We start from the raw sequence: 27,266 nt of genomic DNA, 5'->3' as shown, positions 1-27,266 counted from the left end.
CCTGGAGTCCTGCCTGGGATTGAACTCATAACCTTGTGGCTGTGAATGGCTCCAATACCAGCATTTAACCACTGTGCCACCAGGGGTCCTAAAAATATGTGTAAAAATATGTCCCCTCTAGGCATTTTCTAGGTCCTCCATTGTGATTCTTTTGTATGCTTCTGGCAGAAGCAGTTTCACTGGAGAACCTAGAAATGCCAAGAGAAGTGCTCCTTCTAGGAATCTCTGGGCCCTCCAGTGCAACTCTATGGTCAACTTCAGCTGGAAGTCATTCATTTCAATAGGGTTTATGATTATCTGTGGTTTTGTGTTTCCAGAATAAGTCCAGGTATACATTCCGCACAGTTACTGGGGTCATACTGTATTCAGGGTTAGCCCTGTTGACCGTGCAGGAATATCCAACAAAATCCACAAAGTAGCAGTACCTTTGTTGGACCAACTCCAATTCATAAAATGTGTGGTGTTATACAAGCTTTCACTGGCTTCTTCCTCAAGTGAAGATGTTTAAAATTATACAAGAGAAGAAAAGTGATGATGTTAAAGTTACAAGCCTACATTCTGTTTCAAATGTTACTCTATTGTCAGTTAAGATGGTATTGAGGGATCTCAGTGTAGGCATGGGCCAGTTCCCTTCTTGGCCATGTGAAAACCAGGGACAAAGGGCAATAAAAGACAGGCCATAAAATTTCAGTTTCATCTGTAAAAGAAAAGTAACTCCCTTGAGATCGAACTGCCCCTGTCCCGTGTGAAGCTTACTGCCGCTTTCTTAGAATTTTGGATTTGGATTGTGCTATTTAACTCTTGTGTTGAATATGTGATGTAAGGATACACAAAGGCTGAGAATGCACAACCGCATGCTTATGTTGCCATGAACTGAATAGTAGTCCAACAAGAGCCCAATCAATACATTTTTGCTGCTTTTCTGATCTCTCTCTCTCTGTACTTCTCTTAGATTTAATGTTAGTATGACTTATTACTGGTATGTTTAATCTTAGAGGTATCATTGAATCTTTTGTTGCTGTTCTTTGCCTTCAAGTGGTTTCTGACTTAATGGTGACCCTAAGGCCATAAGTATATCTCAGGTTACACAGCAATAAAAGCTTTGTTGTAGCAATTGTAATATATCCACAAATTAAAGTTTCCATGGGTTGTTCCTTCACAATTCTAGAGTAGCTGGATCTCAGGGTTTTGTGTTTTTTAGTACAGCCCATATTCACTCTGTTGTCCAGCTAGCTGCAACCTCTCCTGGTTTCGCTTCATGGTCCATTATTTTTTAACTGGACTTGGATTTGATTCAGCTTCAACAAGAGGACAGCCCTGTAGCTCTTTATTGTATAAAGTGAGACACATGGCTACTTTAAATGTGACTTGTGAGTAATTATCAGTCTAAGGGCTGAAACAGTTTTACATAAGAGATTTTATACAAGATAAGCTGATCATCAGCAGAGAAATCCAGAAGTGCTATGAGTCTGCTGAATCAGAGAGTGAGACAACTGTCTTTCTTTGTTGGGGTGAGGCACAAGGGAGCAGTTAGCAGATAGCTATATGGAGCTGTTTCATATCCAGCCAGGTATTTTTGCACCCTTGTCAACTGGAAGAGCATAGGATTGAATGTGGAACAATTCTAGAGTCCTCTGCATGTGCCAGTTCCTTACTGTATTGGCAAAAATATATAGTCTTGTAAGCATGACTTAACATGCCTTCCTCTAGCTAGCTGTAATTCATGCGAGCTCATTATTTCCTGTGCCATTCCTAAGCAGTTATCAAAGCAGTGTAGAGTAGCAAGGTAAAAATAATGCCATAAAAATCTAGCAATAAAACCATGATAAAACATTAAGTCAGTTAGGATGAGGGCATGTATATGCTGCTAGACAACTTGCCTTGCCAGACCACAAGGGACACTTGTCCTTGGTAATCTGGGTGTGAATTTATTTTCTCCTACTGCACTTCTTGTTAAAAGTGAGTGTACTGATAGAAAATTGTACTCTTGAGTCATACATTAGATTCAGGATATATAAAACCTTCAGGCGTTTAAATATGCTCACTCTAATCAAGTTGGGAGTTCATGAATAGATGAAATCTCAGCTTGGATGACTGGTTGTACCTTCTTATTTAAGAGTATACCCTCCAACATTTTGCAGATGACAATTGGGACACACGTGGCCAAGCAACAACAGACAGTGGTCAAGATGGTGAAAGTTATTAATGAGGAAGAACACACGAGTTAGGAGAGGCTGCAGTAATTTGTTTTTGCCTAAATCTAAAGGAAAAGGCAAGACTCTTTCCACCCTTCTGCTTTCTCACCACTGAGTTAATTGAGTACAAACTACTTTTGCAGTTTGAATTTAGTTTGCACCACCTGAAATTAAGCCAGGACGGAGTGGGAAAGTGGGAGGAGGAAAGACAAACTGGGACATTTTAAAGGCAGCTGGAAAAAGGGAAATGGCAGAGGATTAATCAGGATGGTCCTGTTAATCTGGACAGCTAGAGAATATGTAACAATAGTTTACCTTTCAGAAGGACCAGCTATAATCAAGTTCATTGCCATTGATGAGATTAAACATTTGGGTCATCCTGGTCACTGGTTTGTGCATGTGATCCCAAAAGGAAGATTTGGGTTCCATTAGCGCTGCTGTGGAGTCCTGTGGGTGGGCTATCAAGCTGCCAAAATGGTGCTAACATAAAGCAGGGGCCAGAAAGATGTCTCATCTGGGTCAGGGACACATACTTACTGGTGCATAGCTAGTACAGACAATTCCACTTTCAGATATCCTTTTATAAATCAGGTTGCAAATGATTGGCCTTTGTTGCTCATGCATTGCAAAACAAAAGCCTTTTGAGTGCTGTATCACAGCATGTGACAGAGGAAAAAGGTTACTGGCATCCCATTTCTAGTAGTTCAGACTTTTCTTCTGAACTAGCAGAATTTAGACCGAGAAAGCTTTCACTAATGCAGTGAGGCTAGAGTGGGATTTGGATGGTGTTTGGGAAGGGTACTTTGTAAAACTGTTATCTTCAGGTAGACTTGAATAATTTTGAATAACAATTTATTTCAGTAAAATTTATAAAAGTAATTATCTTCATGTAAATTTCATGTGGGCTCACTCTGCCGCATCATTTACCTTACTGGAAATAAACCTCTTTGTGTTTCTCTTTCATGTTCCTGGCTGTTGAGTCCTTACATATCTATGAGTAGAACACCTAAATAGCTGTGACAAATCCATGCTGAATCCATGCAGTGAGACTGTTTCCCTTTTTTGCTGTGTAATGACTTGGGGACTTCCTCAGTGGCTTTTTATTTTAAACACAGCAGGTGTTCAACCATGTCTTGATATCTTACATGGGAATACTATAGTCACTATTGGTCTACACTGCTATTAAAATTTATGGTCTACTAAAGAGTGCATTGATTCAATCGTTGATTAATATCAATGTAATTATAGCAACCCAGCATATGATTCTATTGCACATTATCTTTTCAGTGGACATGACAACTTTTTGAATTAAGTAATTTAATTAAATAAATGTAACTATTTAGATCCTTCAAGTTAATATTGGTTAACACTGGTAACCTTGCTTCTCTTTGCTTCTTTTTTGCAGGTATGAATGCAGCTGTCCGTGCGGTAGTGCGCATGGGGATCTATGTCGAAGCAAAGGTGTATTTTATCTATGAGGTTGGTATTTACATTTCTTGCATGTATATTCCCTGCTAACATTTAATACTATGCACCGGTTGTCCCCAGTAAAATGTGGAATGTTGGCGGAAGATGTGGGGATAAACCAGGAAAAATTCCTATTCTTTATCTGTCCCATAGCATTACATGCTTGAATGAAAGTACAATGAAACTGTTTGCGATCAGCAAAATATGGCTTGAGAGGAGGGACTTTTTTTCCTATCCCCTCCAGACAGTTTTTTTTTTTTTTTTACTTTTGCCCTTTCCCTTTCTCAGTATCTCCTCCATCATGGAATGGGCATGTTCTTTCACTCTGGTCCATTCATTGTCCCAACCTCAGTTGACCTGTGCTATAAAGCTCATTGAGAGAAGGCTGCCTTCTGGCCTCCAAACCTAACTTGATGGGCTCCTAATAATAATGTGGAACAGTCTCATCCCAAAGTAATCAGTGGATTACACCCTGAAAAAAACCACTTGATCAAATTGCTCAAAGGTCTGGAAACCAAGCCATATCTGGAGTGACTTAGGGAACTGGAGATGTTAAGCCTGGAGATGACTGAGAAAGTAACATGACAGTTAGTGTTATATATCCAAAGGTATGCCATGTAGAAGATGGAGCAAGTTTGTTTTCTGTTGCTCCAGAGATTAGAATTTGAACCAGTGGATTCAAAATACAGAAAGGGAGATTCTGCATAAACGTTAGGAAAACCATATTTTCTGTAAGAGCTGTTTGACAAGTGCAATAGATTGCTTCAGGGTGTGGTGGGGTCTCCTTTGGAGGTCTTTAAACAGAGATAGGCATCTCTCAGTTTAGCTTTAGTTTTGCATTCCTGCATGGCAAAAGAGTAGCCCTTGTGGTCCCTTCAAACTCTGTGATTCTGAGGTATGATTGAAGCAGACACACACATAGTGGGTGGGTTATTCTGACTGTTTTTTCTGCTTTTATTTCTTTTTAGCAAAAACCCTCTTTTTCCTGGATTCTCTTTTTACTTCTCTTGTACTTCTTCAATTTTAATTTTGTACCCTAATTTGTCCTTGTGTATACTGATTAGGACTTGAAATAGAAGTAAAAGAACTGTAGAGTCCCCCACAATATTTCTAGCTAATTCATTTTGCTCTTACCCTTTCTTTTCTCACATTCTTCTCCAAAAGAGGAAAGAGGGACTTAGGGCAAAAAGAAGACATCCTGCGTGCACATTTCCCTCATAACTTTGATGTGTTATTTGAGGAAACTAACAAAATTTGGAAGCACTGTTCTCCATAAACACCACTTCTGGGATTTGAAGCCTAAATTGAATAACCATCAAATTCTGGGCATTTTCTGCTCTTATTGCATTACTTTCAGTAGGATATGTACTTCAGTGAGCATCTTTGTCAAGTCCTGCATTTGGATGCACATCTGAGGAGTGCCCATTTACAGGATATATTTCTGGTAATGAGGAAAGCTGGGTTTGGCTTTGTTTTCTAAGCCAGTGGAATCACTAGGAATGTTAGAGAATAGTGTGTGTGTGTGTGTGTGTGTGTGTAGGTGTGTGCTTCAGGTCATTTCCAACATGGAGACTCTTAAGGCAAACCTATCATAGTGTTTTCTTTGCAAGTTTCTTCAGAGGGTGTTAGCCATTGCCATCCTCTGAGGCTGAGAGAGTGTGACTTGGCCAAGGTCATCCAGGAGGTTTCCATGGCAGAGCTGGGATTCGAACCCTGGTCTCTCAGTATCATAGTTCAGTGCCCAAACCATTACACCACGCTGGCCTGTTGTGTGTGTATGTCTTCCAGCACTAATCCTAATGCTTTACATCTGCATCCACATCTAATTTGCTGGGTGGTATCTGTATATGCATCATTTGAAAAGATTTACTTGTAGTTAAGTCTGTTTGCATGATGCCATAAACTCCCTCATGGAGAAAAGTGCAATGAAGTGTGTTAAATGCGTGTGTGAATTCCTCAAAAAAGTCCACTTCACAAGCCACGCAAAGATTCCTTTGCATTTGTGAGGAAAACTTCTAGCTTTTGATCATGGTATATTTGAATGGATGTAATTGTGGTGGTGCAAGAACCATCTTTTAATCTGTCTGGTTCTTTGTTGGTTGCTAGCCAATGCCTCTCTGCTGTATAATTCATCTATCAAAAGCAGGAAAACACATGAATATGCAAACCAGCATGCACTGTGCTGTACATTCCCTTTGTTGTATTGCCACAGCAACTGGACTTTTTATTTAGTGTCTCATGCCAGCATTTTAAGTTTCTCTTCTCATAAATATTTTGCTATCCTTGCTTGAATGAAGCATGTTTTTAGGGATGCAGTTTTCTTTCCTTATCTCTGTCAGAGTACAAAGCTGTAAAATAATGTCTCAGATTTAGTCCTTAAATTAGCCCTGTATACCCAGTGCTGTTTTTCTACAATCTTGGGTGACTCCTCTTTAAAAATAGTTACTTATTTTGAATTCAGCAAAGTCTGATGGGCCAGGGACACTGGTTTTTCTTTGCAGACTCCGTGACCCACACAAATGGGTTATCCCAGTGTTGCCAACAAGCCTCGAAGATAATTCCCCAAATGTTTGGCCCAAAACTCACCAAATCCCCCCATATCTCACCAAATATTCAGTCAAAATCCCCGAAAAGTCCCCGTAATATTAATATGGCAATAAAACGTAGCCCTACTTGAATAAAAATAATTGGAACTTATTTCAACTCTCAAAATTACCATTAAAACCAACCAAAGAATTCTTCAGTCCTTCTAATACCTTTAAGATGTTTATTTTGACATGAAGGGGGTCCAGGAAGCTTTGTGCCAAATAAAAACGTGTTCGGCTGCAACCCCACTGCAGAAATAAATCCAGTTTGACACCCTTTTAATTGCCATGGCTCAGTGCTAGGGAATCCTGGGAATTCTAGTTTTTGGAGACATTTAACCTTCTCTCTCAGCAAACTCTGGTGTGACAACAAACTACAATTCCCAGGATTTCATAGCACTGGGCCATGGCAGTTAAAACGGTATGAAACTGGATTGTCTCTGGAGTCTGGAGTGAAGATGCAGCCTGAGTTGGGTCCAAGACACACTGCAGAAATAATCCAGTTTGAGACTGCTTTAGCTGCCCTGGCTCAGTGCTAGGGAAACCTGGAAATTGTAGTTTTGTGAAACATTGAGCCTTCTCTATCAGAAAGAGCTCTGGTGCTACAACAAACTACAATTCCCAGGATTCCCTAGCACTGAGCCAGGAGAGTTAAAGCGGTCACAAACTGGATTATTTCTGCAGTGTGTTTTGGACCTTAGTTATTAAAAATGCTCAAGGTCCAATCCATACTGCAGAAATAATCCAGTTTGAGACCGCTTTAACTGCCCTGGCTCATTGCTAGGGAACCCTGGTAATTGTAGTTTTGTGAGAAAGAGCTCTGGTGCCACAATGAACTACAATTCCCATGCACCTGAGGAAATACGCTTAAGTCTAGGAAAGCTAGACTTAAGAGGGAGTCGGGGGCTGAGAGACTAGAGAGCGTTTTCCGTTGCTCTGTAGCCAGCCTCGCTCTCAGAGTCAGGGCTGGAGCTGAAATGGGCAAAAGTCACCAAAAATGCACTGAAATAGAGCCAGGCACCAAAATCACACGAAAAGCTCTGAAAAGTCCCTGTTTTCGTGTGAAAGTCATCACATTGGCAACACTATCCTGCACATGTGTAGTGCCTCTTTCATAACCTTCTATAGCATTCTAAAGCATTTTGGAGACCAGGGTTTGATTCCCAGCTCAGCAGTGAAACCCACTGGATGACCTTGGGAAAGTCACATACTCTCAGCCTCAGAGGAAGTGCAGTGGCAAACCGCCTCTGAACAAATCATGCAAAGAATCCCCCATGATAGAGAAGTCAGAAATGACATGAAAGCACAACAGCTCCTGCCAAAAATATTGTACCAGATAGATAGGCTGCTAGGGGAAAACATAAGGAGCCTAACTCACCCTTCTTTGGTCTTAGCTACTTCTTTATTATACTGTATATCCTTTTGAATATGTACCCAAGCTCTTTCATCGTAGAAACTATTAACATTTATCTTTAATATCTATTTTACAATATTTGGAAAAAAAAACATATTCCTCAGAGCTTGGAAGTAACAGGCTAAAAGTAACCAAAACTGTAGCTTTTAAAATTTTTAAGGAGAATGTGGTAAGTTTCTATAATGAGTAATATTTGTTGTGAAGTCAAAGGCTTTCATGGCCAGCATCCATAGTTTTTTTAGGGTTTTTCGGGCTATGTGGCCATGTTCTATAAGAGTTTCTTCCTGATGTTTCACCAGCATCTGTGGCTGGCATCTTCAACTCTTTGGGGTTGTTGTTGTTGTTAGTAATGTTTATGCACTAGCTTCCCCAATAATATTTTAATGGTCCATATTACGGTTTTCTGACATTCCGAAAAGTATAGTGGCTTAGTAGTAACCAGGTTTCCCAACCTGTTGCCAGATGGGTTGTGATTCCCATCCCCTAATAGTCATTTTGGTTGGATATAATGGGAGTTGCATTCAGCACCCCTGGAGTACACCAGATTGCATGAACCTGGTGTAGACAGTATACTGTATTGTCTGCGGTAGATGGACCAAAGGGCTGCCTCAGCGTAAGTTTGTATCAGTAATGGTTCTCCTGTGTATTATGAAATTGTAATGTAGGTCTTGTTTTTCTTTTATTTATTTATCTTTTCCAAATTAAGGTCTTGTTCCAGCCATTTCCCAATAATGTGCTTTTTATAAAAAATAAAGAAAGCCAGGGATCTGGGCCAGAAAATTGTATAAACTGGTACCAGGTCACACAGCAAGAATCTAGGTAAAATCTGGCCAAGCAGGTAATATAGCAACCGTGCTTATAACACAAAGTGAACCTCAACCACTGATATCAGGAAATGGAAATTTTGAAATGGGTGGTACATCTACACACATTCAAAATACAACTACAGTCTGCCCTTTCTTTACGCGGGGATCAGTTCCGGACTCCCCCACATAAAGCGAATTCTGCCTGTGCTCGAGCCCCATTTAAATGAATGGGGCTCATGCATGTGGCAGTGCAGCAGGGTGCACACCCCATTATTCCCTATGGGATGTGCCGCCCCTTCTCCCAGCATAGCTTTCAGCATATGCTGAAAGCTGTGCAAAGCATGCCCACATATGATGCGGACACACTGTACTCATAATCAGAAATTTTATTTCAGGTGAGTTTGGAAAGGGAGCTAAAACAGTGAGTACTGCAGATCTTTGGAAATATGCAGTATCAGAGCCCTAGGTAAAAAAAAAACCCTCCATATGTCAAAACAGAACAGTAATATGAGAAATAGTGACACTGTGATAAAATCAGGACTGTCACTGCTAAATGGGCAATGGGAGCATACAGTATTAGGACACAGTCTTGTTCTTTTGTATTATAGAATCAGAATCGTAAAGTTGGAAGAGACCACAAGGGCCATCCAGTCCAATCCCCTGCCATGCAGGAAATCTCAGTCAAAGCATCCCCAACAGATGGCCATCCAGCCTCTGCTTAAAGACCTCCAAAGGCGGAGGCTCCATTATGTGCCTACTTCATTAGTAGAAGAAAAACTATAGCTAGTATGTCTTTAAAATGCATGTCCTTGTTATAAAGAGGTGTCTGTTGAAGGTACCAGGATATAATCGGAGAAATCCAGTGCTGTGGCATGTAGACCAGGAAATATGAAAGCACAGATCAAAAGGACAAACACTTCCCTATTTCACATCAGAAATCAACTTGAGTACAGTAGCGTCTGTTAATCTTGGCATGATGGAAATTGGTCAAAGTTTATAGTAGAGTTTTACTACATCATGCCTATACAGGTTGAGTCTCCCTTATGTGAAATACTTGGGACTGTTTGGAATTTTGGATTTGTTTGGATTTTAGTATAAATATATTATTATTATTATTATTATTATTAACCTTTATTTATAAAGCACTGTAAATTTACACAGCGCTGTATTTGCACATACATACATACATACATACATAACAAAATATCTTGGACATGGGATCCCAATCTAAACACAGAAATCATATATACCTTATGTGCATAGCGTGAAGTTAATTTTATACAATATTTTAATAGTGTTGTGCATGAAACAAAGTATGTGTACAATGAACCATTGTAAAGCAAAGGTGTCACTATCTCAGCCACCCAGGAAAAAAGTTTGATTTTTGAAATATTTTTGATTGTGGAATTCCAATCCAAGGGAGACCCAACCTGAACCTGATATTGTGATTTCTGAACTTTTTTTTTGAACGTGTGGGTTTGTGGCTTCATTGCTTAGCTGATTTTGTAGGTCAGTGGTTTGTAACATTCTTTTGATTGTTTAAAAAGTAAAAAAAGTATTTTTGATACTTTGATTAAAAAGAAAGGAATTACTCTACAAATTTAGCTATAATGGTAGGAATTACTCTACAAATTTAGCTATAATGGTAGTTAACTACTTTAAAGGCCTTGAATCTATATACCCCATAACTAATTACATTTCAAAAGTAACTTTCCAAGTTCTGGATTTATGTTATTAGAACTGGAAGTTTTAATTATCCAGGAAAGGGATTTGTAGAAAATTTAAGGCCACACAACAAGTGAGGCTGAATTACATTGTCAAAAAATAACTAAAAAGATAAAACATTGAGAGAAAATTCCTAAAGATAAATTTCTTTGGGACTCCTCCTTTAGAAGAGAGGACATGTACAATGTAGATATCTGCCCATATTTGACCCTGCATCATGTGTAGAAAGCAGTTTGTGCATAAAGAAACAGGTATGTGAAGACAAAAAAGGGCCGTAAAGACACAAGATTTATCTAATCTTGGAAACTAAGCAGGGTCTGTCCTGGTTAGTACTTGGATGGGAGACCACCAGAGGTTGTAGACTATGGGGCTGTGCAAACAGTCCCGAAGGGGCAGCCTCCTACCGCCTCTTCTTCAGCTGGGCCAGGGCCGTGGCAACCTCATGCTGCAATCCTGATCCGGCCCTTCCAGGGCACGAAAAGGAACCGCAAAAAAGTGGCTCCTTTTTGCATCCTGAAGGGGCGCCTTCACTGGAGGGGCACCATGATGCCATGCACCATAGGTAGTGGCATGCACATCATGGTGCCCTGGGGGCAGAGTTGGGGCATGCGTCATCTGGATGTGATGCCCTGACTCCGCCCACACACCGGCCTTTCAGCCAGTCTGAACGTGGCCTATATTTCAGAGCTGGGGACTGGCAAAACCAGCTCTGAGTATTCTTTTGTCCAAGAAAACCCTGTGAAGTTCATGGAGTCACCATAAGTCAACAGGCACACACATATCTAGATGACACAGTTGTATCCAGTAGAATACTAACACGCTTTCCCCAAGATAACTCTGATAATTGTTTTAAGAAGGGTTGCTATTTCTTTGTGTGTGTGTGTGATTTAATGTATTTTGCATTTGTGATATTTTCACTGGATTTAATGCAACTGTAGCCCCGCCCCCCCCCCCCCCCCGCAAAAAAAACCAAACCCAACAGCAGTGGAAGTAAGTAAGCTGTAGATGATTCTAATGATAGCTGGTGCATTGTATCTTGTATGGTGTGAAAAAGCTTCCACCCCTGGAAATAATTAAAGGCAAACGAAATAACAGTCCTCTGAAGTAGATGAGTCACCATTCTTGTATTGCTGCGGAAGGGCTAAGCCTGAGAGTAGCTTGCCTCATACTGCCTGCAGCGATATGTGTGTGTTGGTTTTACAAACATGAGATCTAAACTGGGGAGGTTCTGTAACTTGGCCAATATGCTGCACCACCCCTCTTCCTCCTGCAAGCTTTATTTAAAATGTCTTTTTGTGAGAGGTACTTTTCCAGCTTTTGAAACAGAAAAGAGATGCTGAAATCATTATTTTTCTTCCTAAACTGTTCCTGGAGGAAGCTTTTTTGACTTCATTGAAGTTGCTTAAGGGTTTTGTTTTTGTAACAAGTGCCCACAGAAAAATCTTGTGGAACTTAATAGTCCTCCCTAAACAATAAAGAGAAGGAACTGCAGAGCCACACAATAGTACTGTTTGTTACATTGCCAGTTAAATTTACACTATCAGCCATCTAGCCTTTAGTGGGAACACAAACAGTTATGCCTGCTAGAATTTTCTTTGGCATGTTTTCCTTTGCTTCATCCTTTAAATCCTTTTGTTACATGCCCCTAAGTTTTACCCTTGACTTATCCAAGGGTCATATCAAAATCCATCATTTTGGCCACAAAACTTGCCCTTGATTTATACATGAAGTAGACTTATAGTCAGGTATAAAAGGTATTAGAGACCTGAGCAGGGTTGTTGATGACCAGGGCTTATGGAAGTCACTCAGCTTATGGGTAGCTATGAATTGAAGCTGATTTGACAGCAAATAACAACAAAAGTAAATATTCTCAATGTAGCTTCCCCCAAAAATTCCATGATAGGTTTGCCTTAGGGTCATCATAAATTGGGGGGAAAAACTTGAAGGCACACAACAACAAAGCTTTTAAAAACAAACAAATAAATATTGAAAAGGATGTTGGTAACAGTAATTACTCAAGCATTACATCAAATACATTCAACTGATTGGTACCGTGTTGGGAAAAAATGGAGTCATTTCTTCCAGATACTATGGATGATCTTAGAGCAAACACATCATTGTAAGCTATACCAGGTTCCCAAATTGGAGTAGCCTCCAATATTTTGCATATTATGTTCATTTGTGTAATATGCAAAGTAAGTGTGATGCATGTTTGTACAGTGGACCTTTGTTATACGCTGAGGTTTGGTTCCAAGATCCCCTGTGTATAACAAAATCCATGTATGCTCAAGTCCCATTAAATATAATGACATAGCAACATGGTGTCCCTTATAAAAAATGGGAAATCAAGGTTTGATATTTGAAATTTATACTTTTTTGGAACATTTTCAAACCGTGGGTGCTTGAATCCGTGTATAAGAAATCCGTGTATAAGAAGGGCCGACTGTGTTACTCAAGTTAATCATATTTACCATTGCATTGTTTTTCTACTTCTGCCTTGACTTGATATCATAAACACTGATCTGAGAGCCAGTTTGGTGTAATAGTTAGAATGTTAGATTTGGTATAAAGTTCAAATCCTTGCTGACTTAGGAAACTTACTTTGGGGCTCTCAGTCAAATTTGTTCTTAGCCAAAACTGCTTTATAAAGTGGTTTTCGATGAGATAAATGTCGAGAGGAGGACCATGTGAAGCATGTGAATGCAATGGTAAATAATAATAATAATTTGTCACACACAGCACTTCCTGGTGGTATTACATTATTATTATTTTTTTAAAAAAAATCAGTGTTGTTGTTTGACAAAAACATGCATAGGTGGAAAGAAAAACCTTACATATTTATGATAACATGATAGAAAGCTCTACAGGTCATATACTAACCATCACACTGGTTATGATTTCTAATTTGCTCTGGGTCTCAGCTTAATTATCAAAGCCTTTACCAATGCTTAGCCATATGTGGCAATTGGCATCTATCTCCACTAGTCATTCTTGGCAAGCAAGAAGCCCTTATTATTATTGTATGATCTGTAGAAAGGCCAAGGTTGAAAGCCTTTATTTAATTTAATTATCCATCTTTTTGGAATATTTTAAAATCTGATCAAGTTAGCCCTGTTTCTCTATTCATTTTGTTAGTATTGCTGTCTTCTTCCCAGGTTATCAATGCAAATGTTAAATCTTTTATTTTATTTTTTTCAGTGCACCATAAAATTCTGAACTAAAGGTGTCTGAATCCAGAGCCCATTGTCTAGATTTGTTTTATATACTGGATTATAAATGTACAGTAAAAAAGAAAAAGAAATGTGAAGTTATGTGGAGTACATATGACATGGACATGGTTGAGCATATATATTAATATAAACTGATCATCTTTCCAAGAATATATTTTCTTGACATTTACTTCTATAAAATACATGTTAGTATCTAACTAATGCAGTAAGACCTTCTTAGTATTGACTTATAGATGGTGAATGTTTATCTTTCCAGTGCTGGAGTGTTAAGTAGAAGCATGCAAGATCCAGGTTTTAACACTGTTAAATAACAACAGTGTTGTTGTTCTGCAATATTTAGCCCAAGTGAGCTGACATAAAAGTGATATTTTTTCACTGTTATAAAAAAAATAAAAATGAATCTATTGTATGTAGAAGATAAGTTCCCTACCAATATTCAGCAAAAGAAATCTTGCTTCAAATCATCTGTTTTATAATTCATGAGATCATGCTTATAGCTACCTGCCTGTCGTACTTTGTGACAGACTTTGATGCAAATACTGTATTATCTTAAATACCATTTAGTTGTACATGTTTCTAAGCTCCCCAAAATTGTTTTTCTTTTGTGACAGGGCTACCAAGGCATGGTAGATGGAGGTGAGAACATAGTCGAAGTGAACTGGGAAAGTGTTTCAAGCATCCTACAAGTGGTATGTATTGAATTGAGAATAATGTGTTTGTGAGTATTTAAGTAATTAATGTTCTTTTTAATCACCCCCCCCCAAGGCTGAAGGTTAAGTTCATTACAATTAAATCATATACCTTGCACAGCGTGAGTATTATGTCTTAGTTCTGTGCATCATTCTTTGAAAGTAATTCTTAACTAGGCATATTTAGGATTCTTGCCTTCTGTCACCTCACAGAATTTCCAGTGCACATATGGCCTGCAGGTCTATCGTGTTATATTTTTGTTCCCAGGCGAATGCTAGGAAAGAGAAATGCAATTTATATGGGGGTTAGTTAAGCTTGAGCTTGGTCTCCTTATCCCTTTTTTAAATTTTCCTGTCCTAGTATGAATCATTTTATGATTGTTAATAATTAATTTTATGTTGCTTTGAGCTGTGCGTCGGTTGTGGGAAAATTTCATGCTTCTCTCCTGCTTTCTTTGGCCTTTCCTAGGCTGCTGTGACTCGCATCACGTATGGTATTGCTAGTGCCAAGAAATGCCTTTCAACAAGTAGAGTACTAGTGCCCTAGTAAATAGGACTTGTTCTGGGGGCATATTTAGGGCACAGCTTTGATTCTTTTTTCCTCAGAAAGGAGAAAGGAGTACTATGTAGTCAACACATGGCACAATTTCAGTAGAGGAAGTACCATGGCAGGTTTTTCTTATACAGTACGTAGTAACACACACTTCTGCTATATGTATAGATATATTATTATTATTATTATTGGTGACAGCATATTAGTCAGTGCCATTCATGTGATTAAAGGTTCAACAAATGGGTTTGTGGTTTTTTTTCATAATTGCAGTAACACAGCAGATCTTCTCTTTCATAAGATTCGTCTGATACACTGGTTCTTTCTCACTTTCTCATCTCCCCCTGCTCTTGGTATAAAGAGCAAAATTAGTGTTAAAAGTATAGGGGAGAGAATACCAAGTAAATGAATAAGGAAGCTATGATGCAGTAATGTTGCAAGGTGAAACCAAATCAGGGAATTCCACTGGAGAGAATTGCTTCTGTGTCCTATAGAGTAGCAAGTGTACTACTTATCAAGAAGCTTGCCCTTCATGTTGTTCACTCTTCAGTAGCAATTGCTTTATTATCCAGCCTGTTATCTTTAAGTAAAGTTTATATATAACTGACTACTGACACTAATTTTAGTCACTGCAGGCAAGCACATGACAGTAAATACTGTGCCCTACATGTAAGCCAAGTAAATGGGATGAAAGTTTCTTCAATATAAATGATTGATTTTCCTCCCAGCCACAACTTTGTTTTAAGTATTGTTCTTCTGTGGCTGCAACCATACTGCAGAATTAATGCATGCACTTGAGCCTCAGAGACAAATTGTATGGTAGGTGTAGCTATACTGCAGAATTAAAGCTGTTTGACACCACTTTAACTGCTGTGACTCTATTTTACAGAATTCTGGGATATGTAGTTTGACGACTACCTCATCAAACTACAAATCCCAGGATTCTGTAGTATAAGTCATAGCAGTTAAAAAGTGGTGTCAAACAGCTTTAATTATGCAGTATAGCTACACCTACCATGCAATTTGTCTCTGAGGCTCAAGGTTGCATGCATGGGTCTTAACTTTTTTATGTTCACAACACTCATGTGCACTTAAGAGAATGAAGTGAGGAGGAAGAAAGGCTTACCCAGTTCTCTGAGGATTAAAACCTAGTTCTTCCTAATACATACCCTTTTACTTGCTGTATTGCTCTTCCTCTCTCTTAGTCTTTCTTTGGTTATCCTATCAAAGCAACCACGCCATGGTTCTGGAAAGTATTGTCCAGTATCCTATGTTCCTTTTGGTCATGAAGTTGATTTTCAGTATGATTACTGGCCTGGATTAGGTCATTATCATTGTATTCATGTCACCATTAACTTTTTCAGTGGAATAAGAGGGATAATGTATACTGAGCTGAAGGCTATATATTACAGTCAAAAGCATATTGCTCACATGTGTACTAGATTAAGGTGATGTATGTCTCTCTTCTTTCTTTTACCAAAAAAGTATTGACAGTGGACACCAGGCTTAGGCGGCATAAGATCTACAGATCATAACCAACTTCCTTGTTTTTCTGCAGCTTCTACAGCCATATGTTGCCATTTTGTGGTGAAACACACGGGTAACAATTGTTCTTTAGGTGAAAGGAGTAGTAAAACTTCCAAGTAGCAAAGACTGCCCATGTAAAACTTGTTGAGCTCAAGCTCATGGCCCAGAACCACTGAAGTGAAATCAGAAGATTGAGCTTCTTGACACTGATTCTTTGTCTCTCTCTTGCAGGGAGGGACAGTTATTGGGAGCGCACGTTGCAAAGCTTTTCGGACCAGAGAGGGTCGTTTGAAGGCAGCCTGCAACTTGGTTAAATGTGGAATCACTAACCTTTGTGTGATTGGAGGAGATGGCAGCCTAACAGGTGCTAATCTCTTTCGTGAGGAATGGAGCGGACTGTTAGACGAGTTGGCAAAGCAGGGTAAGTTATATTGCCCTTGTTAAGCTTGTGCGAATACCAGTACTGTCACACTGAAAAATAATCTCATGTTACTAGAACACATATTACAAGCTGTTATCTGATTTGGCCAAGAAACGTTCATTGTTCACTCATAAGAACATGCTAGTGATACAACCAGCTCAAAGTTCTGTTTTAAATATTGACCAAAGAAAGGAAGACATTCAGAAAAAGGGAGAGGCTGTGATACTGTTTCCCCCTTGCATCTCTTAAATTTATTGATTGTTGGCAGTTCCAACCATCACAATCTTAAGGAGACCCTAGTAACTTTGTACTCTTTGTTAAGAGCTTAGGCATGCTCATTGTTTAGGCATCTGAGGCACATGATGAGGCAAGAGAGAGCTAAAAGTACTCTCTTTTGGGATGGAAAAAACACTCTACTAAGAAGCTTTTCTTCCCTTTTCTTCCTCTTCCACTGTGCCCAAAAAGTGTTGTTCCACCCCTTAAGCCATTTTTGCTACCATGAGAATTGGCAGCATATTCTTATTGCCCATTGTATCCTTCTGTCTGTCTCTCTGTCTCTCATTCACAATCTATATGTGTTTATGTGTGTTTGTGTGTTGTTCATGGCCCAAATCCAATTCTTTATCCCAACTACTTTTGGCTCATTTAATTGACTGTTGAATGGCAAATCAGTAAATCTCATTATTTCAGTGGTTGTACTCCAGAAGGGATTGGCAGTTGGGTTTAGGCCTATGTATGTATGAAACTGCCTTATAATCAGGAGAGAGTATGTTATTCTTTCTCCCTCATATTCCAGTGTTTTACATGCAAAAACATTCAGACATGTGATTCCTCTCCCTGCCGTACAGTCTAACTTTTTACAGTCTAAAATGTTGTCTTCTCAGTCAGAATATGCTAGAACTGAATAGACGAGTTCTAGAAGAGTTATTTTGGCATAAAATCAATTATCCATTGAGGAGCTGAACCTTTCAACCTGGACAGTGCCCAATGGAAGTGTTGCTCTTTTTGCGGGAATGAAGTGAAGGGGAGGAAGGCTGCTACCATTAACTATCAAGCAAAAACCTCACCCTGTTTACATTTCCCGTAATGACAAATTTCCCTTAACTTTCATCAGCCAGTTCAAGGGATGTCTAAGTTGTAGGATGGATGCACCTTCATTCAGCCCAGTGTAGATTGAATTGTAAATTCTAAGTGCCGAATTCTCATTGTCACCCCCTGTTAATCCCATTGTAAAATCCCATCTTAATTCCGTTTGTGGAATCAGTTCAGGTTGATCAAGTTGCTAATATTGTTGTTGTCCAGAGGCAAATTTTATCTGTTTTAATATTAAGGGCCTGTGTGTGTGTGTGTGTGTGTGTGTGTGTGGTGGGTCTGTACATGTGTTGTCTTGTCTGCATGCTTTTTGCTAATGCTCATAACATTGTCTGATGGTTGTGAGCATATGAAGCTACCTGGTACCAAATCAGTTCTCTAGTCTAATGGGCAGCAGTTCTCCAAGGTACTGAGGAGAAGTGCCAGAACATCTACTTGAACCCCTTGACATGCAAAACATATGTGTTCAACCACTAAGCAGTGGATCTTTTAAACCTGCCATTCTCTTCTAACTGCTGTATCTGTAAGTTAGCATTCCATGAAAAAAATTCATGTGTTTTAAAGTTTCTTTTTCTTTCTTTATCTAAACTGTGAACTCAACTCTTAGACACAAAAGCTGTAAGAAATGTTTTTTTCTGCAACTGTTTATTTTCATGTGAGAGTAGATGGGATTGTTTGTCAGACACTTCTGGATGTATTTTTTGTGTTGCTTTCTTTGCAGGTGAGATTGATGAAGAGGCTATTAAGAAGTATGCTTACCTCAATATTGTGGGCATGGTTGGCTCCATTGACAATGACTTCTGTGGTACCGATATGACTATTGGCACTGACTCAGCCTTGCACAGAATCATTGAGGTTGTGGATGCCATCATGACCACTGCTCAAAGGTAATTTCACACGGGGTTGTTTTTGCTTACTACTCTCTGCACAGTGTTGCATCTAAACTTGTCTAAAGGAATGCTCCTGCAGTTCAGGTGTGTTAGTATCTTCAAGGAAGACTTGGTATAGCTGTGAAGGTTATGGATGCTCAGTGTGACTTTCTTGAAGGCAATAGTGCAGCCCGAAGGGCACGTATCCCCCTTGGATCCCAGTTTTGTCACCTGTGAATTTCTCCCAGGCTCCCAAAACTTTGCCCCCAAATCACACGTAAAGCCATTCAGTAGCATGGGAACACATGAAAATACCTCTACCCTCACACACACCTCAGAAACCTTTACTATCCCCAAATACCACTGCTTTTCTCTGCAGTTCCTCTCAAAATGGCTACAGGAAACATTTTGAGAGGGACTGCGGCAAAAACAAAGGTATTTGAGCTTGCTGTTGTGGGAATATGCAGCCTACAGGTGGTATTTCATGTCACAGAAGTGACATATCGAAGTTTTTCCATAATTCACTGACATTCTGGCCAAGAAAACCCTGTGATAGTTTTGCCTTAAGGTCACTGTAAGTCAGAAACGACTTGAAGGCACACAATAACAACAGATGATCTGAGTTAGCATGAAAATATGACTCTAATGCAACTTATTACTATTGCTGACCTGGACATAATGCCAAAACCATAGTTTAATATGAAGTTATTAAACTTCAGACTTGGGAGTACATACAAGTCTGAAGTTTAATAACTTCATATTAAACTATGGTTTTGGCATGGAAATTGAAAAGATTAACATCTATTTCTTTTAATTATTCTGATTTATCACTGCATATGAAAAGAATAGATTTTAATAACAATAAATGAGGTTTGAACTTTTGATTAGGATTTCTAAATCCATGGGTTTTGAATGTCATCCATAGTGTGTTTTTGTTTTCTTAAATGCCACTGAAATCCATGAGATGTGGAAACAGCTTGTTTGTGAGTTTGTTGCCTTTGACATTGTCTGGACAGATGGAAATGGAGCTCCAGAAGGCATTTCTGGATTCTAGGAACAGCAGCTGAACCCTGTCATCACTTTGACTGGTATTTGTCACTTTACCAGGCATATGTAGTGGTATGAAAATGACTTTCAGATGTACAAAAGAAGTAGAGGGAAGTTGCTTCACATAAATCAGGTGCTTTATTGGTCACTGTTTCAGTGTTGCTTTTGTTCTCTGAAGTTGAGCTCTGCAAATTAACAAAAGAAGGAAAAAATATTTGGACTAGGGCCCAGGAAGACCAAGGTTCAAATCCCTGTTCAGCCGTGGAAACCCACTGGGTAACCTTGGGCAAATCTCACTCCCTCAGCCCCAAAGGAAGGTAGTGGCAAATCCCCTCTGAATAAATCTTGGCAAGAAAACCCTAGAATAGTGTCTCCATAAAGTCAGAGTTAACTTGAAGGCACAGCGCTACAGCAACCATTTCTTCTACTACTTTTATCTCTCTTAAATAAGATAACTTCATTAAACCATAGTGTAATGTATAGTGGTTTGCAATCCTAATTTTGGAGAGAAACACAAAGAACACTTTGCTTGTTCTGATTATAATGGCAAATAATAGTTTGCTGCAGATCAGAATTTAACGAGTAAAGGAGAGTTTATGGGAACATAAAAACATATGTGTTATGTCTGCAGTGCCAAACAATGACTTATTTTTCTCTCTCTAGTGCTTCTTGTACATTTCAATAATATCTTCTTGATAATTTATTGCTGTTGCATTGATGTTAATCTTTCTTTTATTTTTATTTTTATTTAAAATAGCCATCAAAGGACATTTGTGCTAGAGGTGATGGGAAGACACTGTGGGTATGTACATCTAGAAGCACCCTTTTAGTAAAAATTGAAGAAATGTGTTGTTCATGTTCTCATTCAGATTTTCTGACTCCGTCTCAGGTACCTAGCACTAGTTAGTGCCTTAGCCTGTGGTGCAGATTATGTCTTTATTCCTGAATATCCACCAGAGGAAGGATGGGAAGATCACATGTGTGCTAGGCTTTCTGAGGTAATCTTTAAATGTTTTTCAAGCTGTTTTGTGAAAACTTCAGGGCTTCCTTAGAGTTTTTTTCCCCTAGCTTCATCAGTGTAAAGATCTCTAATGGTAATAAGGCTTTCCGGTTATTAAAAGGCACTTTGCAATCCAAGATGAGGGAGCTGTTTCATGAAAAAGGACTAAAAGTAGCCCAGTATAAAAGCAGTTCTGGTCACTTTTGTGTATGTTGAGAATTACATTAAAAAAAACAGTGAAACAGGGCTCCACAGGGTGATTTCTGCTCATTCACGAACAGGTGTGGTTGTTCTAAAGTCTGGAATCCTGTTGGGGTTACTGAAAAAATAGTCATGCAAATTATTGCACTGTTTGTGCAAGATGATACACGAGTCCTGCCCTTACAGTGGGCAGTTTTGCCAAAAAACAAAAAAGAAACAAAACACACACATCCATTCCTCTCCCTCACTTTTGATTTCATGGGTAGAGAGTTTTTTTGGAAGGTGTGCAACAAGTGAGTTTAAAGCTTTAGTGTCTGTTGCAATGTATGTTGCACAGTGAGTGATCAAGGGTAACTGCACTTGCATTTATTTATGCTTTATTAAAATTATATTGGCTTGTGACCAAATAGTTTGAAAAACCTTCTAAATACAGCCATAGTCTATTCTTCAGTAGTTTGCTTCAGTCTGTCTTATGTTTCTCTTACTCTAGAACCGGGCTCGAAAGAAAAGGCTGAATATCATAATTGTAGCGGAAGGTGCCATTGATTCCCATAACAAACCAATTACTTCAGAACAAGTTAAGGATGTAAGTATTAAGCTGCCAATCATATCTCCTCCTAAAGTTATAAACAAATGAATGCTATTGTTCCATGTAGTCTAAAGCTCATGTATACCCTCTGTGAACATTGTCCCCCTCCTTTTTTATGTTTGTCTTAGAATAGTTATGTGCTTCCCGTAAGTAAGGCTGCAGTCTAGTTTCTGCCTTTTCAAAAATGCATACAGTGGACCCATGTTATACGCTGGGGTTTGGTTCCAAGATCCACCCTATATAACAAAATCAGTGTATGCTCAAGACCCATTAAATATGACATAGCAAAATGGCGTCCCTTATAAAAAATGGAAAATCAAGGTAAATTTATACTTTTTTGAACATTTTCAAACTGTGGGTGCTTGAATCCGTGTATAAAAAATCTGTGTATAAGAAGGGCCGATTGTAATTTAAAACACAAAACAAAACAACTCTAACTAAAGAGAGACAGATTTAAAACAGTGGTGAAGGCTGAACTCCATCAGGAATAACATGTCATGGATCACAAGTCAGAAGCAAGTAGTGCTAAAGCCAGATTTGGTAGGATCAGAGCCAAAGATAGGTGATCCAACTCTGATTCTGTCTCTGCCATCCCTTTCTCTATCACCCTCTTACTTCTAACTAACATGTTGCTAAGGAAGGGGTCAGATCCGTCTTGCAGAGGCCCAAAGGGATCAGTTGCAGAGGAGTTTGCACTCCATATGATGACAGGCTGAGGCCCACATGGGGCCTAAAGCAAAGAAAGGCAGATTGTCTTCCTTTGCTTTAGAAGAGTCTATTGAACGATTTCATTAACTTTTGTTCCTAGGGATCTAGCTCTTCAACGAGTACCAGTCGAGTAGCATGTTTTGATAGTATCCTTGAAACTTCAGGATATAGGTTGAGTCTTCCTTATCCAGAATTCAAAATATTTCAAAATCCAAAATCATCTACATGGGGGGCTGATACACTGACACCCTTGCTTTTTGATGGTTCATTGTTCACAATTTTTTTCATGCACAATATCATTGGAAATATTGTGCATAAAATGAAATTCAGGCTATGTGTATGAGAAGTAAATGAATTTCATGTTTATATTTGGGTCCCATGTTCACGATATCTCATAAATATTCAAAAAAAAAAAAATTCTAAAATCCAAAACTCTTCTGGCCCAAGCATTGCCATTAAGGGAGTTTTGTATTGGCCAGGGATTTTTGTAGTATTGAAAACCTTTCCTTTCTTCAACTGCCCAAAGCAATGCTTGAAAGTGTTTTGTTTAATTTTGACTGCTAGGTGGCAGATAACTTTCAAAACCTCTCAGTCATGAGATGGATTAATGTTCAGAGTAGTAGCTTTCCAGAGTTGTTCTGGTCTTTCTAATCTGTCTGTGTAATGGTTGCTTGGGAGCCTGTGGCCTGTATCTGGCTGCTAAAGCTGTTCTTCCTGCCCATGGTGACTCTCTACAGAATTTTAATCTAGATACAGGATGTAAGTGTTGAAGTACACATTTTCTATGTTAATGCCCCAGCAATATCTGGGTGTCAATTCTGCTTAGCTTTTCAGTCCTTATCAGCAGATGGCATCAGCTGCATTTTAGATCCTGACCATGTGTTGGGATGCAGAATGATTTTTAGGGTATAATACACTTCAAGGCCATAGTTATGTCTGGAAATAGAATAGCCCTTAACTACAAATACTGAAAATTATCAACTCCTGTATTATTCATGAACACAAAGTATGTGTTCTTTGTATGTATGTACACATGGGAGGAAATTTTTGTTAGAGATTCTCCAAGCCATTCTGTATAAAACTTGCCTGAAACTAAGGCAAAGTCTATACTGACAGACATTAATATTAGAGAGAAGATAAAACTAGAGCATACCGTTTCAATAGTGCCTGTAGGAACTGTTGAGACTCAATTGTGGGCAAGTGTATACATAAAAAAGCAATATATACTTGATGCACCCTATGGAAACAGTTTCGATCTTACTCATAACAGTTGGCCAAAGGTTCCCGCTGCAGACACTATAATAATGTCTTTATCTCTAAATGACATTGTCACTCAGTTTCATTTGAAGCCAAGCCTTACAGGCATGGGATCTAAATTGATTTCACATTCTCGGAATTACATCTTGAAATATTCTCATAGGATGTCAGACAAGATTTCTTCTGATGTTCCTTCATACTTTATTGTTCAGAGCCTTCTAGGAGTTTAGATGTGACAGATTCTGGAATGTCAATTTTCACCAATTTCAGGATGACTCATTAATTTGACACAAGGACTGTGGAGATCCTTAACTGAGTTTATATTGATGGAAAATTGGAATTTAGCTGTTAACCATTAATCATCTGCAGGGGCTTTGCTGGTCCTTTGTTATCAAGATTAGCTTGCTGCCAGAGAATACTGTTAAACTGTCCTGTGTACATATTCTTCCTAGAGAACATAAAAAGTCCCTTGTATTGTCAATCCAATATCTACTTAACTGAGCATTTTTTGCAAGAATTACAATATCCAACTAATATCTAGGAAGCCAATACTTGGACGTTTCTGGCAGCCCGTTCATAAACCATTGGTTTCTTCCAGTTCATTGATTATTATTGTAAGGGCAATGGTACTCATTAGCGCTGTTATCAATTTGGACTAACCAGATTGAGCCAATAAATGGCAGGGAAAGGAATATCCTCCCCATTCTTTTTCAGATGGAGGGAGTAAAGAACCAAATTGCCAAATTTTGTTTTGTTTTGTTTTTAAGAAAAGAAAAATGCCAATATTATAGCAGATTAGTGCCATCTGTTATTTGAGTGGTTTCTGTATAGTCCATGTGAGTTATATACCTGCCCAGAGCAATGTTCAGGAGCTTATAGAACTAGCTGATGAAATATTTTGACACAAGGAAGTTCTCAGTGAGCACACGCCAAAGAACATGGAATTGAAAATCATCCATTTAGAGAGTTTTAGTTTGTGAGTAGCAATTTATTAATCTGTGCTTGTAAACATCTGATAAAATGCTTGTCTGTGAAGAGATTCTTTTCTCCTCTGCCTCCCTCTAGATTTCTTTTTCAATTTTATTTAACAAGGCAGAACAAAACAGTGGACCTAAAAGAGGAGGGGGGGGGGGAATAAAGTACACAAAATCAGTCAGTGAATAATAAATTAATAATAAATATCCCATAGATTGAGTGAAGTCTTAGATTTGATTTGATTTTTAAAATCTCAATGGAAGTATACCAAAATTCTCTTCCCCATCTGCTAGGGCCATATTGACAGCCAGAATAATGCAGAGTGGTTACATGCTCACTGTAGTATGTTACCGCTTTGAATTCAACCTCGCTACCCTGTGACTAGGCCGAAATACCCTAAAGGTGCACCAGATCCCATCTGAGCTTGGAAGCTAAGCAGGGTCAGTCCTTGTTAGTACTTGGATGAGAGACCACCAGTAAATACCAGGTGCTGTAGGCTATATTTTAGAGGAAGGAACTGGCAGAACCACCTCTGAATATTCCTTGCCTAAGAAAACTGTATGAAATTCATGGGATTGCCATAAATCGGCAGGTGACTATAAGATATATATGTATGCAGAATGGTTTGAGCATTGAACTATGACTCATGGACCCATGATCATTAAGTCTTTTGCTTGGAATCGCAGTCAAAATAACCAAGGGAACTGCTCTGTTACATGTACTGTATCTATTCTTTTACTGCACTTTCTGGACCAAACCACTCATATTTTAAGTGCATATTGTACCATACATTCTTACAATTGAACACACATTTGTTAGCTAAAGCGGATGTCTCTCACCATCCTATTTTACACCCCCATCTTGATTGGAACACCACTTGCTGCTTTTACTGAACCTGTTTTCATGAAATGTGTAGTTTGATTCAATTGTTACCTTTAGCATCGTCCAGCTTTTATTGATCCAATGTGTTTCTTTTTTGGCGTTTGTTCCCCGCCCCCTCCTGGGAAATATCAGAAAGCACTGTTAATAGAAATGATGAGGAAATAAAGAAAAGAAATATTTTTCCTCTTCTTTTGCCACCTTGAATACATTTCCCAATCTATTGTTTTTCCAATCATTGTTATACTATCCAAAGGAATGTCTGATTAGCCTATCCCAGCTTATTATCTATCAGCAGTGCTGCAAAACTAGCTGTTTTAGCATGATCTAGCCACAAGACCTTTCAGAACAAACTGTTACACTTAATTGTGGACTTCAGCCAGACAATGAATCAGAAATGCTATAAAAGGATAAAGCTCATCAGTTATGACTGTGTTGAAAAATTGTTCCAAGATGAGTAGGATAATTGTACGTCTACATGAATAATGAGGAGATCATAAACCTACATTAGCACAATGTGGTATTTTTCTCTATGTGTTTGCAAGGATGGTGGAAATTCATACTCTGCTAGACACAACTATCCCCTGGTCCTAATTCTTAACAATTTATGTTGCCAACATTTTTTCTCCTTCTAAAAATGAATTTAACTCACCTGTTGTTGGGGCCAACCAGAAGGACTTTTTCCTGTCTTTTTTCCCTACTCCTCAGATGTAGACAAGAATTCCTGAATTGAGAGATCTGTATATTGAAACCACTATATATAGTATGCTTTGTATGCTGTTGCATATAGGAAGTTTCAACTGGTCCAAAGAACTGCACCAATGAACTGTTAACTGGAGCTGGCTTGGTAGTAGCAAGAACTGGACTGGAATCTTGCCCTGTATATTGAATAGTTGTCACACATGTACATGCAGTGATACATATATATTTTCCTCAGCTTTGTGTGATGGTTAATAAGTACTCTTCTTTGTAGTGTGAAACTGTCCAACAATTAAATTTCCGTTACCCAACTATCATATTCCAGTTCTTACCAGGAATACTCCTTCAAGCTGAAGACAAATGACTGTTTTCCATAGTGTTGACATAGATATAGTAGAGCCATCCTTGCCAATCATGCACATACTTTTTCCTTTTCCCCTGCTTTTGCCTTTGTTCTGTTCAATTTCTCAGTAATGCCATCTTTATTTCTTTCACATTGTTCTCTAGCCATTCCTTCATTGTGTAAAAGAGATTAATTTTGCCTACCAGAGAATCTGAACTTATTAGAAGCTTTCTGCCTTGTAGGCATTCTTAAAAGTTTAAAGATTACTAGTCATAGCTCAAACAAAATGATATAGTAGTTTCTATACAGCTTTTCTGTTCTTGAACTTGATATTTGGAACTTCTTTTTTTGGCAGCTTGTGGTGCAGCGGCTGGGGTATGACACTCGTGTAACTATCCTGGGTCATGTTCAAAGAGGAGGCACTCCCTCTGCTTTTGATAGGATTTTGGTAAGTGAAACTCAACCAGTTTCAGAAAAACAGAAGATGACAAATTGTGAGGTGTTTTCAGTCATGTTTGATATTGTGTTTGAAGTTGCATTTGGTCCATTCTGTAATTGCTGAGATTTTGAAGACTATTACATGATATCCTTGGGGGGAAACTGGTGGACTAAGGCCTAGCTTTAAATTCGTGTTCAGCAAAGTTACATATTAGTTAGAACTGGACTGGAATCTTGTCTTGTGTGTTTAATAGTTGTTACACATGTACATGCAAGAAATATAGAAAGGATGGGGTGACTATGCAGCCCCACAGTGCTACAAACTACATCTACTTTGTGCTTCTCTCTTTCTCACCACGACTGCCATAATCAAAATAAGGTCACAGAACAGCATCCTCTGGGTGGGACTTGCCAACAGATTGTTAGGGATAAATGTCCTATCTCAAACTCCCTTTTGCTGGGTTTAGTCCTCTAGTACATCTATTTCTGGATCAGGATAAAGTAGCTAGATCTTTTGGAAAACATATAAACGGAGGCTCCATCCACAGAGCAGAGATAAT

The 27,266-nt window shown here is 38.7% G+C and overlaps 1 protein-coding gene across 1 annotated transcript in view; it reads left to right on the top strand.

Moving 5' to 3' along the window:
* Window positions 1-27,266, top strand: part of LOC149310025 (ATP-dependent 6-phosphofructokinase, platelet type-like) — an 84,190-nt gene that overhangs the window by 22,960 nt on the left and 33,964 nt on the right. The window contains exons 3-10 of the mRNA XM_089533513.1: window positions 3,601-3,674; window positions 14,034-14,111; window positions 16,420-16,609; window positions 18,423-18,588; window positions 20,375-20,419; window positions 20,507-20,615; window positions 21,309-21,404; window positions 26,624-26,716. Of these exons, the coding sequence (XP_089389639.1) occupies window positions 3,601-3,674; window positions 14,034-14,111; window positions 16,420-16,609; window positions 18,423-18,588; window positions 20,375-20,419; window positions 20,507-20,615; window positions 21,309-21,404; window positions 26,624-26,716 (851 nt within the window). The remainder of the gene's footprint in view (window positions 1-3,600; window positions 3,675-14,033; window positions 14,112-16,419; window positions 16,610-18,422; window positions 18,589-20,374; window positions 20,420-20,506; window positions 20,616-21,308; window positions 21,405-26,623; window positions 26,717-27,266) is intronic.

This window comes from Sceloporus occidentalis, unplaced genomic scaffold, assembly GCF_023333645.1.
Source record: "Sceloporus occidentalis isolate IW3139 unplaced genomic scaffold, rSceOcc1.0.p SCAF_7, whole genome shotgun sequence".
NCBI lineage: Eukaryota > Metazoa > Chordata > Lepidosauria > Squamata > Phrynosomatidae > Sceloporus > Sceloporus occidentalis.
The sequence above is the reverse complement of the archived record's forward strand: the minus strand, read 5'-3'. Positions and strand labels throughout refer to the sequence as shown.